Source organism: Scomber scombrus, chromosome 2, assembly GCF_963691925.1.
Source record: "Scomber scombrus chromosome 2, fScoSco1.1, whole genome shotgun sequence".
Taxonomy (NCBI): Eukaryota; Metazoa; Chordata; class Actinopteri; order Scombriformes; family Scombridae; genus Scomber; species Scomber scombrus.
In genome coordinates this window covers 34,519,264-34,533,806 of record NC_084971.1, presented here as the reverse complement: position 1 = coordinate 34,533,806, position 14,543 = coordinate 34,519,264, and the positions used below count along the sequence as shown (strand labels likewise).

The window sequence follows — 14,543 nt, the reverse complement described above, 5'->3', positions numbered from 1 at the left end:
GGCAGAATCCTGCCTCTGTTCAGGCGGAGCGAGGCCCTCCTTCACCGCTGACTCTGAGCGGGCTGAACCTGGAGCTCCTGCTGGAGGCGGCCGGGGTCTGTCGCCCTAACCTTGGCCCGGCGCTGTTAAAAACACTGAGGAGAAAATGAGCCTCATTAAACAGGCAGAGAAAGTGCAGTAAAATCCGGCAGCTTTTAGTGGAGGTTTTTTTTTTTTTTTTAAGTTGAAATGCTGCATTATGGGCCACAGTCCAACAGCGGCGGGGGGGGTTGGTGAGGCACGGAGAGGGTTACAGATCAGGTCACCAGGCTGCAGGGAAAGTCCACGAGTGGAGTCATGTGTTTGTTAGGAGCCTTTAATGGGCAGAAAAGTGCAGAGAAACGTGCTAATGTTAGCGAGCTGCGTGGTGAGAGCAACCACAGAGGAATATCAGCTCAGCACGTTTCCTTTCTTACAATAACTTTGGTCCAACGACTCGTCCAAGTTAAACAACTCAATGTGTTGTTGGTCCACCAACGACACGTAGATCTGACGACGCTATCAGCAGGATGACGTCATCCGAGGAAAGGAGAGGAGGGAGGAAAGAAGGGAGGAAGAAGGAAGGAAAGGGGGAGGGAGGAAGGGAGGGAGGGTGGAAGGAAAGTGGGAAGGAAGGGAAGGAGGAAGTGAGGGAGGAAGAAGGAAGGAAAGGGGGGAGGGAGGAAGGGAGGGAGGGTGGAAGGAAAGTGGGAAGGAAGGGAAGGAGGAAGTGAGGGAGGAAGAAGGAAGGAAAGGGAGGAGGGAGTGAGGAAGGGAGGGAGGAAAGGAGGGAGGAAGAAGGAAGGAAAGGAGGAGGGAGGAAGGGAGGGAGGGAGGGAGGAAGGAAGGAGGGAAGGATGGAGGGAGGGAGGAAGGAGGGAAAGGGGGGAGGGAGGAAGGGAGGGAGGGAGGAAGGAAAGAAGGAGGGAAGGAAGGAAGGAAAGGAGGGAGGAAGGAAGGGAGGAAAGGAAAGAAGAAAGGAAGGAACAGTCCAAACAGACGGGGTCAATTTGACCCGGGAGGACGACACTAAGGTTAAATAAATTATGTCTGATAAAGTTTTTCCATTAAAAAGTTAAATTATCTTTTTTTTTTCTTCATGTAAAAATCCAGATAAAGAAGTTTCCACATCACACAATACTGGATCACGATTGGCTCCAGACTAGTTATGATGTTGTTGGTCCACGAACGACACGCCGATCCGACGCCGCTATCAGCAGGATGACGTCATCAGTCTGAGCCTGAACGACTGGCTGCTTCTATCTTTGCTTTGCGTCTCTGTTTGTTCAGCTGTCAATCAAACACAGACACCGACACTCGTCTCTGATTCCTGGGATTCATTCGTCTACGTTTGGTGCTCGTGTTGGGATATTTCTTCATGTCAGATAATGAACTCTTGTCTTCAGTTTATTGAAGGGTTGATGGTCTGCAGAAACAACAATGGAAATAAATCCATGGCTTTATATATAGACCATAGACCAAAAGACCATAAGGATTGGACCATAGAGGACTGGAGTAAAGTCATCTTCTCTGATGAGTCCAATTTCCTTTTTTTCAATTCTGTTTTTATTGTGATTTTCATGGTTCACATGTTCATTCACATATCAATTCACCAATCTCATCCATTCATCTGTAAATTACAACTGAATTGCACAGTAATACATCCACGATTCCACTCACAATACAGATAGGTATGATTGGTCCTCCCTCAATCACACAAAAGGTGAAATTAATAGAAATACAAAAAATAGAGAACTTAACTCCTTAGGCTCAGAACAAGAGTGCTGGGGTGCACATCTGTTATATTAGAGGGAAAGAAAAATTAAAATACTGATGCATAAGGGTTCAAAACGAAAAACATAGATGAAAAAAGGAAATGGATATAAGACCTGGTACTAGATAAACGATGGACGAACCGGAGTGACGTATCTAATCCATCTTTCCCATCTTTTCAAAAACAGATCTTGCTTTATTCTTATAGCAAAGGTAATTCTTTCCATGATGTCAAAACACTCGTCCACTGTAGGTTTTTCCATGGCTTTATATTTATATTTCTATCTGATATATATGTGACATAACCCGATATGAAGGAATCTGTGTCCGCAGATCTTCCACCAATAGATGCTGTTTATAAATCTCAAAATGTTCCTGTGTTATTTGCTTATTCAGCTCTATAATAAGCCAAATATGTCATAAAATCAGTATTTTTACAACATTTCTCTTCCTGTAGAATAGTTTAAATGTTTTTCTCATAATGTGTCAGAGGCATTTACAAAAGTTCAGCCAATCAGATGTGACTTTTGGTTGAGTAGTCGGCCACATTGGATTCAATTATCATATATTTTTTTCTTCATGTAAAAATACAGATAAATAAGTTTCCACCTCACACTTGAGTAGGTTGAATACTGGATCATGATTGGCTCCAGACTAGTTATGATGTTGTTAATCCTGTTTGTAGCTAAATGTGTTAAACTAAGATTTAAAGTGAACTCAGAGAAACTTTCCTCCTTTAGCAGATGAATGAAAGTTAACTTCTCTTCTTTGCTCCTGATAGGACAGCAGGTATGTCTTAACCCAGCGTAACTACTACTACTATGGGAGTGTTTTTTAATGCAGTTTCCACTCAAAACAAATTAAAGAACAAATTGTGCAAGAAAATATGAAAATATGAAAATATGTGGATGAGGAAAATATTCACTTTGTGTTTGTTTAACTGTATTTTCTGTTACTTACTTACTGTACATCTGTTTAAAATATGAATGTATAAGTGTGTATACTGTATATGAACTCTGTTAATGGGTGTGTGTGTGTGTGTGTGTGTGTGTGTGTGTGTGTGTGTGTGTGTGTGTGTGTGTGTGTGTGTGTGTGTGTGTGTGTGTGTTCTGGGACATAAAGCTCTCTTTCTTCCAGCTTTCTGCTCAGCGTTCAGGTCCGTCTGTCAGCCTTCATCACTCTCTCGCTCCCTCTTTCCCCTCCTTCCTCTTCTACCGTCTCCCTTTTTATTTCTTTAGTTTTTGTAAACTCACATAAAGTCCAAAGAAAAAATGAAATAAAATGTAAAAAGAAGTATTTCTGTGCACCAGCGTCTCCTGATTAGACCAATGATTGTGTTGTAAAAGCTTCTGCTGGATAAAATTGTAAATTATAATTGTAAAGATGTTGGAGAACCTCCACCATCCCAAATAAACACACACACACACACACACATCATGCTCACTTTTGGGGACATTACACACACTTACATTCATTTCCTGGAGGCTTACCCCAACCTTAACCTTAACCACTGACCCAAAAACCAGCTTTTTCCCTAATGGGGGACACAACTTTGTGCCCAATTAACTGGTCTAACGTCTGAAATTTGTCCCCATAAGTAGCCTATGACAGACCACACATCTCACACGCACACATGAATTCATAAAACACACAAACTAGCACCAGACGTAGGCGTTGCAGACTGATCAGAGCTCCTGTAGACTCACTCAAATCTCTCTATAAATGACAGGAACATCTGTTTCAAACGTGACAGGTGTCTTGCTACGGGATCGAGTAAGTGCAGTGCTAAAGTTTGACGCTGTTTGGATAATAAATGTAAAATTTGTAGATAAATATATCGGTAAAAGAATCACACATTTGCTGTTGGTGCTCTAGCTGCTGGCCCCTCCCCCTCTCACACACTGAGCACAGCGCAGGACCAGAGTTAAGGTGGATTTAGGCTTCTGTGTCAGAACACCGTCGTTTACCTTTCGAAGTTCTGCGTCGAGGCAATGCATCGTGTTTCGGTGTGGTGCAATTCACCGCAGAGCGGTAGGGGGATGTGCTCCTTTCCTGAATGGTTATCGGTGTCTCTAGTTGATTCTTTGTTCAGCTTCCGGCTTTTCCGGTCACAGTAAACAACAATGGCAACCAAAAGGAAGTCTTTATAATGGGACAATGAAGAGTTGTATAAATGCTCATACTTGTGAACTTCTTCAATAAGACGCTCTTCTACTTGGTCCATTTTCTTTGTGTTTACCTCCTTGATCCAATGGTGGGGTATAGGCAGGCGACCGGAAGTTCACGGTACCGGAAATACGACGCTACCAAGCAAACCAATCACAACCCTTGCGGTCTGCGTTACATTTCTGGGGAGGTACACGTCAGGCGACGGCGTAAGGGTCCGCGTCGACGCAGAGAGCTCTGCGTACGTACGCCGTAGCTACGCCGTCGTTCCGACGCAGAAGCATAAATCAGCCTTTAGAGAGACTATAAGGCAGCGGAGCTTTGGTAGCTAACATGGGAAATACACTTCAGACCCTCAAAAAAATGGATGAAACTGAAAACACTTGGAATAGCCCAGGCTACTTTGGACTGTCTTTAGACTTTGAATTTTAAAAAAACAACAATTCCGACTGCAAGGTCTCAAATTGAAACGAGCGATCGGCCCAATGGTCCCGAATTTAAGGACGTTTCAGAATCCCACACATGCAAAGCAACAACCAGCTACAGACAACATGCAGACAGAACTGATGTCACTTATCAGCTACCAGAGACTGTTTTTGAGTCACATCGTTGCAATTTTTATATGATGATGCTTCATTCCACAAAATGGTTTGTCTTCTATATCAAGTTATTCAATAGGCTATCTATTAGACTACAGGAACATCTGTCTGTCCGTTATTCGCATATCTCTCGAACTGTTCGTTCTGACTCATTTCAAACTTGGCAGGTGTCTTGCTCGGGGCACGAGTGAGTGCAGTGCCAAGTTTGACGTTATTTGGATAAGAAATGAGAAATGTATGATTGAAATAAGCATAAATAGCGTCTTGCCACTGTAATTGCCCTTCCCCCTCCTAAAGTAGATGATTTCGGGTCAATTTGGTGCAAGCAGTGACGTCGCTCACCTTGTTCGCTGCTGTTGTCTCCGCTGTGAGACGTGTGTCCACCACTGGACAGTACCGGCGTCCCGGACGACCGAATCGATGTCGCGTCTTCGTGATCTCTGCTCCACGAAATCTGCGGGGGGGGGGGGGAGGGGGACAAACAGAGGAACAGCCGATGAGACGCTGAACAGATCAATAACAATCAGGTTCATTCAGGTTAATGATTGAATCGATAATGAGTGTTAATAATGTTAATGATTTCCTCCTTTTTTGAAGAAGAGGACACAGATAATGAAAAACCTGGAGGGGTAATAACTAAGAGAAGAGCTGATGATGGAGACGGTCCATGTTGGGAGGAAGTATAAACAGACCTGAGACCAGAACACCAGGTTTCTGTTTTTAACCCTTAAACATGCAGGAGTGGAAAATGAGATATAACACAGAATATATGCCTCTATTAAGGTATAAAAATGGTCATAATGGTAAAAACAATCGAATGTTTTATTTAATATAGAAAAGAAAGTGATACATTCTTGCTTTTCCTTGTCATTAATATCACACATACTAGTTTCTAAACTGATTTTTTATCATTTCTATCAAATGGTACCAAGCGCCAAAAGTAAAGGCCTACCACAAGATTCAATTCTACCAAATTCAAGGCACATACTATTAAACAACCACCTTAACCATCCTAACAGGCTGTTAAAGAGTCGGCTTAAACATGACTTCTATAAAGTTACAGTAAGATTTAACTTCATCAGTCTACAGAGAGAGATGTTCTCTACAAATGACCACAACACATGTAAGGAAGTGCTACATGTGACTATTACAGTTAAAGGGAAATTCCACTGCAAAGCAACATTAAACTCATTTATCAGACTGAGGCGTAACTAAGCATCTTTAACCCTAACTCCCCTTTAACATGATTCACTTTCATAAAATAATAACAGCTATTTACATGCTTAATGTGTATAAATGCACTTATGTGTACTTATGTGACATTCTCTCCATTGTCATAAGAAACGGACATTCAGTAATAAAGCAATACAGAAATTCATGTAACAAAGATATTTATCATTTTATCTTCTGCTTTGACTCAGAAGGAGTTTGGGTCTTTAAAGTTGCTCTATGCAGTTAATTATTGGAAGATGCTTTGATTAGTAAATAAAACATATTTACTGAATCAATATTAAGTAATGTTCAGGCACTAAATGAAATGTTGGCTAATAATATATTGTTAAAGAACAGCTTTCACATAGTTTCTAACTCTGTCCCTTGGTCCTAATTTTCCTCTGAGGACAGTTTTGTTTATTATATTGTGAAATATATTTGACTTCTGAATCTGCCAAAACTACATAATGCACCTTTAAACAGAGTTAAAGTGATATTCTTAAACTCCCTTTGAGTCAAAGCAGAAGATAAAATGATAAATATCTTTGTTACTGAATTTCTGTGTCTTATAACAATGGAGAGAATGTCACATAAGAACATACAACGCCATGTCAATGAGAATATTATAAGCATTTATACACATTAAGCACGTAAATAGCTGTTATTATTTTATGGAAGTGAATCATGTTAAAGGGGAGTTAGGGTTAAAGGTGCTTAGTTACGCCTCAGTCTGATAAATGAGTTTAATGTTGCTTTGCAGGGGAATTTCCCTTTAACTGTAATAGTCACATGTAGCATTTCCTTACATGTGTTGTGGTCATTGCTAGAGAACATCTCTGTCTGTAGACTGACCCAAGACGGATGAAGTTAAATCTTACTGTAACTTTATAGAAGTCATGTTTCTGGTCTCAGGTCTGCAGGCTTCTTGGTTATAATTCAACTTTCTGTTTCCTTTCCCAGATGGACCGTCTCCATCATCAGCTCTTCTCTTTAATATTACCCTTGCAGGTTTTTGGATGAAGCCACATTATAGACCAGCTGTTCTGCTGTCAGTCTCAAAGTTGCTTCCATTACTTTGTCAGCTCATAGGAGACGTTACTAACCAAGGCTCACAATTCAAGGAAAAAGACAAGACAGCTATTGTGAAAGCTACTGTACAAATCCCTGTTAATGCGAGCTCACAAAAGCTGAACAACTGTAACAGCCTCAGGATTTGGCTCAATCTATATCAGGTTGCTAGTCTCTATTGACACATGTTGCTACAAGCCCGCAAAGCTCGTCCACGCAGTAAAACACGATCCTAAAGGATGACGAAAGTTTCATTTATCACAATGAAACAGAAGCTGGTTGGTTGGTTGTAACACGGCAAATGTATCAGGTGACATGACGAAGACCTCCAAAGATAATGGAGAGGCTTTAGAAATGAGTTAGAACTGCAGTCACATAACAACCATAAAGACTCTTTCAGGTCAACCAGCCAACAAGCTACTAGCTAAAACACATAGCCAGCTGTTGCTATGCTAATGATTAGGTTGACTGTGATACCACTAATTGCGACCACAAATGCCTTTCACATTTTACGAGTCTCATACTTCGTAGCATTTGTGGGTTTTGGTGTGAAACAGCACAGACGACTACAGTCTCAAAAGAATCCACACAAGTAGAAGCAGATTCATGAATATATTTCCATTTACAAAGTGCGACGTTGGTGTAAAAATGATGATATACAGGTTGTTAATTAGAGGCACTGATACAGATGTATAGATACAAATCGCTCCGCATTTAATTCTGCAACTTGATATTTGTTAGTGAATACTAAGGAGGCTGTTTTAATAGTTTAGTAGATCTATAAATAGCATTCACATCAACCTCCAAGTCTCAATTACAACTGGGAAAAGGTCCAATATATCTGAGTTGGGATTTAATCATTTGGAAGTTTCTGAAAACCAAACAAATGCACTGATGTGAGGTCCATCATTCAATGTAAGTAAACCCTGATTCAATGGACATAATGTCATTTTGTCCCTCATACAACCAACTCAGTTATCATAAAACCTTTCTGAGTCCTTAATCTCTCCGTTCCTTCCCAACTATCCAAGGTACAGCAAACACAGCATTATTATCTATTTACAGCCAACAACACATACCTAAAGCATCATAGCTTCTAGATCAAATTAGTTCTCTTAACCCTTACACACTGTTCATATTGGGGCATTTCACAGTATCCCCTCATAATAAGTCCATAGACATAATTTGGGGGCCAAAAATCATCATCAGTCAATTGGTGATTAATCCTTATTTCGGCTTTCAGAGAGCAGAGAGCGTTTACAATCACATTATATATATTGGTCCAATGCTAGTTAACACAGGAGAACATCATTATTCCAATAAATTATATTAAATATGAATAAATGTTCACACAAATGTTTTGGATCACTTTAGGATAAGCCATCACATTTCTGGCTAAAAGAAAACGTTTTAAAAAGGTGTTTTTCTTCTTCTCTCAAAAGTAAAAAATGGGTCAAATTAGACCCTGAACAGTTTGTAAGTGTTAACACACACATATTGTGTAAATCACAGTTTAAAGTCACAACGTACACAAGTATGAGTGACAGGAGATCAGAGCAGGAACGCTGAGCGCTGAGTCACAAAGATTGAGACTAAAAAAACAAGAAAGACCAGGAGGATTAGCGGCGTATCACCGGTCCTAAGGAGGCACTTCAAATGCAACCAGAGCTCTCGAGCTGTTGGTCATCAGACACTACGCTGCTCCAGTTCACACTTGTTGGTGTTTAAAGGGTTAAAGGCCTGACAAGTGGCTGCTGAGAGCTGCGCTGCGAGGCAGATTTAAAACCAGCTCAGCTGGCTCCGAAAACAGACTCAACCTGACTTTTCACCTCTTTTATTTCTGCTTCTCTGGGAAAAGACGAGTCTCTCTGTGAGTCCAAGAGAAGAAGAAAAAGAGTGAATGTGAGTGTTTGATCTGCGTTCACACAGATAAACTTACAACCGTTCACACTGACATGTTTCCAGCAGCAGATGTGACTCCTGCAGCTGGATGATAAAATCTGCTCATATTGAGTATTCCCAGATAGGTCTGACACAAAGTAGAAAAAGTAGAAAAAGTAGAAAAAGTAGAAAAAGTAGAAAAAGTAGCCCAGTCAAAAACCCAGGACCCCGCCCCCGAAACCTTCATAAAGGGAGCCTGTTTTTACCTTTTTTACATATATGGAGCTTATCCCCTCTGGTCTTCTCTCACCACACAGACACTATTCAGATGTCTATGAATACTTTGCTAAATGTTGTATTTAACAGTAAAAGTTCTCTCTTTCTTTTGAACTCTGACAGAATAATAACTGGAACAGGAAGAAAGTTTCAATTAATTTTTAATAAACTGAAATGAAGTTTAGTTTTGATGATAATCAGCTTTCAGTCATTGATGTCGTGTTCATCAATACATTTAAGTTTAATTACATTGAAAGTTAGTCTTTGATGATGTATTAGGTTATATATGTACTTGATTAATAAAATAGAAATCAAGTTATTAATTCAATGTATATATCAATCAATCTTTATTTGTATAGCGCCAAATCACAACAAAGTTATCTCAAGGCACTTTACACATAGAGCAGTGTCTAACCCGTAATATTGACCGATAACCTCCAAAATCACATATAATACAGTATGCTTTTCTTCTTCTACAGCATTTATATCAGCTCTGTAAATCACTTCTCCTGAATCTGTTTCCATACAGCAAATCAAATCTATGCATTAAGCGATTAAGTGTGGTTCTATCAGAGTCAGAGCAGTCGGTCACACTGAGCCTGATTGCATCCTGATACTCAACACAAGAACCACAGACTCACATTCCTGCTAAAGTCTCCTTCTTATCTCCAGTCTACAAACATGACACACATCTAGTCCTGCAACATAGCTTCTTAAAATAAGCCACCAGAGTCAGTTAGCTGCTCAGCTGCAGCAAATTAACCCGCTTTAAATGTTTAAATGCTACTTAGTCTTCTGCACCACTGTTAACAACACAAAGCCTATTCTCAGTGTGTAAGCAGCAGTTGTCTAGATTGAGTCTTTACTTGCTTTCTGCTTAAAGGATGAGTTCACAATGTTTCAACTGTGTCTTAAACCAACAATCAGGATCCCAAATTAACTTTAAAACCTGTTTTTCTTGCAATGCACTTACAATGGAAGTGATGGAGGACTTCTAACTATACATTATGAACCAAATTAAAGTCTAATCCCAACATGAAGTGTCTCTGTAAGGTTTCCTGCTGTAGATGCTGCTGGATCACCTTCACTCCTGAATCCTGCACATCTAAAAAAGGATCAGTGGAGTATTTTGGGATGTTTTTGGGAAACATTTCTGCCCTAAAGCTGGACAGATAGGGCCTGATTTACTAAGATCCCAAATAAAGGTACTAAATAGCGTGCACTGTGCAATAGATTGAGCGTTTAGTTAGCGTGCGTTTTGCAGGTGATCTACTAAGAATAACTGTAAATGAAAACAGGTGCAACAGGTGCAGACAGCAGTATTTAAATGAGGGTTTTGTGTCTTAATGGAAAGTTTGGACGAGCAGAAAGCTGCAAGCACAAAATGAAATGTGATCAGGTTCTAGTGGAAGAGGTTAACTAATATATTGAGTTATAACAACAACTAATATTACCAGAAAAACCCACATATGGGAGAGTATTAGTGACGAAGTCAATGCTGTTAGTAAAACCACAAATATTTCCACAGGTGGAAGAAATCCGTCCTGTGTATTCTATCATTGTGCCTCTGTCTCCTCGTCTCCATAGTAACAGCAGGTTAATATCTGCCTTTCAAAGGTATTATTTATAAATGCAGTTAGCATCAGGTTTGGTAAATCACAATGCGTGTGCTAAATAACATATTTGCATTTTCTCCTCCCTGTATTTTGCACACTGGGGTTAAAACGCTTCATATTACAAATTCATTACGGTAAACTAATAAATGGACAGCGCGTATTATTTTGCACAGTTGTAAGATGCAAACCTCAGTGCGCTGCGTCAGTAGATCAGCTTGCACATTTTTTGCAGGTGATGACAAGTTTGCACACGTTTCTACACACGCAGACCTTTAGTAAATCAGGCTCTTAATGTACAGAGGACTGGTTCACTATTACTCAATGATGCATTCCTCCTGCTTCTTTGCAAAAAATGTATTTAAAAGTTGATCTGAAGCTAATATGAAGCTTCAGTCGTCTGAATGAGTCAAATCTTCATCTTCTATGTTTCAACGTTACAGTGTTTTTAGTATCAAAGTCTTTGTGTTACTATGGTTACACCACAGCTCAACAGGAAACACTAAGAGGGAATCTGATGCTATAAAGACTGTAAATGTGTCAGATATCAGGAAGGAAGGAAGGAGGGAGGGAAGGAGGGAAGGAAGGAAGGAAGGGAGGATGGTAGGGGGATGAAAGAAAGAAAGAAGAAAAGGAAGGAGGAAAGAAAGACAGAAGGAAGGGAGGAAGGAAAGGAAGGAAGGAAGGGAGGAAGAAGGAAGGAAAGGAGGGAAGAAGGGAGGAAGAAGGAAGGAAGGGATGTAGAAGGAAGGAAGGGAGGAAGAAGGAAGGGAAGGAGGGAAGGAAGCAAGGAAGGAAGGAGGGAGGATGGTAGGGGGAGGAAAGAAAGAGAGAAGGAAGGAGGGAGGAAAGGAACGGAGGAAGGAGGGAGGAAGGAGGGAGGGAGGAAAGAAGGAAGGATGAAAGGGAGGAAGAAGGAAGGAAAGGAGGGAGGAAGGAAGGAAGGGAGGGAGGAAGGATGGAAGGGAGGAAGAAGGAAGGAAATGAGGAAGGAAGGGGGGAAGAAGGCAGGAAAGGAGGAAGGAAGGAAGGAAGGGAGGAAGACGGAAAGAAGTCAGATATCTCTTGATATAATAACTCACACTGATGAAGCTCAATAGAAGCTGATCATCTATAAAACGACTATGTGGACACATGTGGTCTTAAATCCTCAACATGACACAGCATGAATATGTCTCAGCGTGTGAATACCAGCCGTCAGCGAGCTCACCTGATCCATGTTCCCTGAGGACCGGATGAAATCCTCGCTGTCCGATTTGTTCCCGTCTCTGTCGTCTATGACGAGATCGATCGGCATTTTCCCTTTCAGACAGCTGATGTATCGATGGCAGAAGTTATCGCAGAGCTCATGAACCTGAAAATTAAATAAAAAAAAACATATATTTTTAAGACTCATTACAAGAGGTTAATAAATACTTAAATAGCACCAGAACAGATGAAAAGGTGAAATAATAAGTTACTCTTCATTGATTATGACAAAAAAAACATTTATTTATTTATTAACCGTCCTGTTGTCCTCGAGTCAAGAAAGGAAGGGAGGAAGGGAGGAAGAAGGAAGGAAGGAAGGAAAGGAGGGAAGGAGGGCCGGAAGGAAGGAAGGGAGGATGGTAGGGGGAGGAAAGAAAGAGAGAAAGAAGGACGGAAGGAAAGGAAGGAAGGGAGGAAGGAAAGGAGGAAGGAAGGGAGAAAGAAGGAAGGAAAGGAGGGAGGAAGGAAGGAAGGAAGGGAGGGAGGAGGAAGAAGGAAGGAAAGGAGGGAGGAAGGAAGGAAGGAAGGGAGGATGGAAGGGGAGGAAAGATAGAGAGAAGGAAGGAGGGAGGAAGGGAGGAAGAAGGGAAGGGAGGAAGGAAAGAAGGACAGAAGGAAGGGAGGAAGGAAGGAAGGAAGAGAGGAAGGGAGGAAGGAAGGGGAGAAGGAAGGAAGAAGGAAGGAAAGGAGGGAGGGAGGAAGGGAGGAGGGAGGAAAGGAAGGAAGGAGGGAAGGACAGAAGGAAGGAGGAAGGAAAGAAAGGAATCCTCCTTAGGAGCATAACTGGTTTTAGATCCAGATTAAACTGGAATAGCAGCACAGTGGACGTCTTTCCTTTAATCTGATTACATTAGATTAAACAGCAGATGATGCTTAAATTAGTCTAAACAAAAACAAAAAAGGTCAAAGGTCATTGATCCAAATGTAGTTTACTGACCTTCTCCAGCTCCAGCAGGTGGAAACGTAACACTTGGATCGCCTGGATCATCTGTTTATATATAAAAGAGATAAAGAAACAATCAATCATCATATATTCAACACTTTAACCCTCCTGTTGTCCTAGAGTCAAGGAAGGAAGGGAGGAAGGAAGGAAAGGAGGAAAGGAGGAAGGATGGAAGGGAGGAAGGAATGATGGAGGGGAGGGAGGAAGAAGGAAGGAAGGGAGGATGGAAGGGAGGGAGGAAGAAAGAATGAAAGGAGGAAGGAAGGAAGGACAGGAGGGAGGAAGGAAGGAAGGATGGAAGAGAGAAAGGAAGGATGGAGGGGGGGAGGAAGAAGGAAGGGAGGAAGGAAGGAAGGAAGGGAGGAAAGGAGGGAGGGGGGAGGAGGGAGGAAGGAAGCAAGGATGGAAGGGAGGGAGGAAGAAGGAAGGAAAAGAAGAAGGAAGGGAGGAAGAAGGAAGCAAGGAAGGATGGAAGGGAGGGAGGAAAGGAGGGAGGGAAGGGGGAAGGAGGGAGGAAGGAAGCAAGGATGGAAGGGAGGGAGGAAGAAGGAAGGAAAGGAGGGAGGGAGGAAGGAAGGAAGAAGAAAGGAAAAGAGGAAGGAAGGGATGAAGAAGGAAAGAAGGGAGGAAGGAAGGAAAGGAGGAAGGACGGAAGGGAGGAATGAAGGAAGGAAGGAAGGGGGAGGGAGACAGGAAAAGAGGATGGGAGGAAGGAAGGAAAGAAGGACAGAGGAAAGAAGTATGGGAGGAAGGAAAGGAAGGAAGGAAGAAATGGGGATGGAGAAAAGAGAGAAGGAGGGAGGGAGGAAGGACAGACGGAAGGAAAGGAAGGAAGGAAGAAAGGGGGATGGAGAAAAGAGAGAAGGAGGGAGGGAGGAAGGACAGACGGAAGGAAAGGAAGGAAGGAAGGGAGGAAAGAAGAAACAGACGGGAGGACGACAGGAAGGTTAAATGTAAGATCTCATCAGTAGACATTGAAAATAAAGACTCACCAGATTATCCAGCTCTGGGTTGGATGAGAACAACGGCTTCTCTGATCGGATCTACACACAAAAACACAAAGAGACAAAGAAATGAATTAAAAGGTTATAAAACAAGACTAAAAACGACCCGTTAATGTTAGAGACTGTGAGTTTAGAGGCAGGACAAACTAAATGAACGTTAGGATTTAGGCCTCGTTGTGTTCGGACATGTTGGAAATGTTTCAGCTTCAGAGAGAAACGAGTGCTAACTGCTAACCGCTAACCCGAAGCCTTGGGTCAAATTGGCCCCGTCTCTTTTGACTGTTCCTTCTTTCTTTCCTTCCTCCCTCTTTCTTTAATTTTTCCTTCATTCTTCTCCTCCTTCCATACTTTTTTCCTCACTTCCTTTCTTCCTCCTTTCCTTCCTCCCTTCCTCCTCTCCTTACTTCATTCCTCTTTTCCTCCCTCCTTTCCTTCCTTCCTCTCCTTACTTCCTTCCTCTTTTCCTCCCTCCTTACTCATTTCCTTCCTTCCTTCCTCCTGTCCTTCCTTCCTCCCTTCCTTCTTTCCTCACTTCCTTCCTTCCTTCTTCGAGAAACGAGCGCTAACCGCTAACCCGAAGCCTTTCTGAATCTCAGAGGATTTATGAATCACGAACACATCGAGAGGTGAGGAGTAAAAAGCTGAGAGAGAGACTGGAGGGAGATTAATACACCACACACACACACACAAACACACTCGGACAGACTCGACCAATGTATCCGCTAGCTGCTAGCTTAGCCTG

At 41.8% G+C, this 14,543-nt stretch overlaps 1 protein-coding gene across 1 annotated transcript in view; it reads right to left on the bottom strand.

Annotated features, from left to right (window-relative positions):
* The window catches only part of LOC133987181 (homeobox protein Meis1-like), a 49,031-nt gene extending 35,042 nt beyond the window's left edge, over positions 1-13,989 (bottom strand). Inside the window, exons 1-5 of the mRNA XM_062426469.1 lie at positions 13,972-13,989; positions 13,790-13,840; positions 12,792-12,842; positions 11,817-11,960; positions 4,899-5,010 (exon numbers count right to left, since the gene is read on the bottom strand). Coding sequence (XP_062282453.1) covers positions 4,899-5,010; positions 11,817-11,960; positions 12,792-12,842; positions 13,790-13,840; positions 13,972-13,989 — 376 coding nt within the window. The remainder of the gene's footprint in view (positions 1-4,898; positions 5,011-11,816; positions 11,961-12,791; positions 12,843-13,789; positions 13,841-13,971) is intronic.
* Positions 13,990-14,543: the final 554 nt, after the last annotated feature.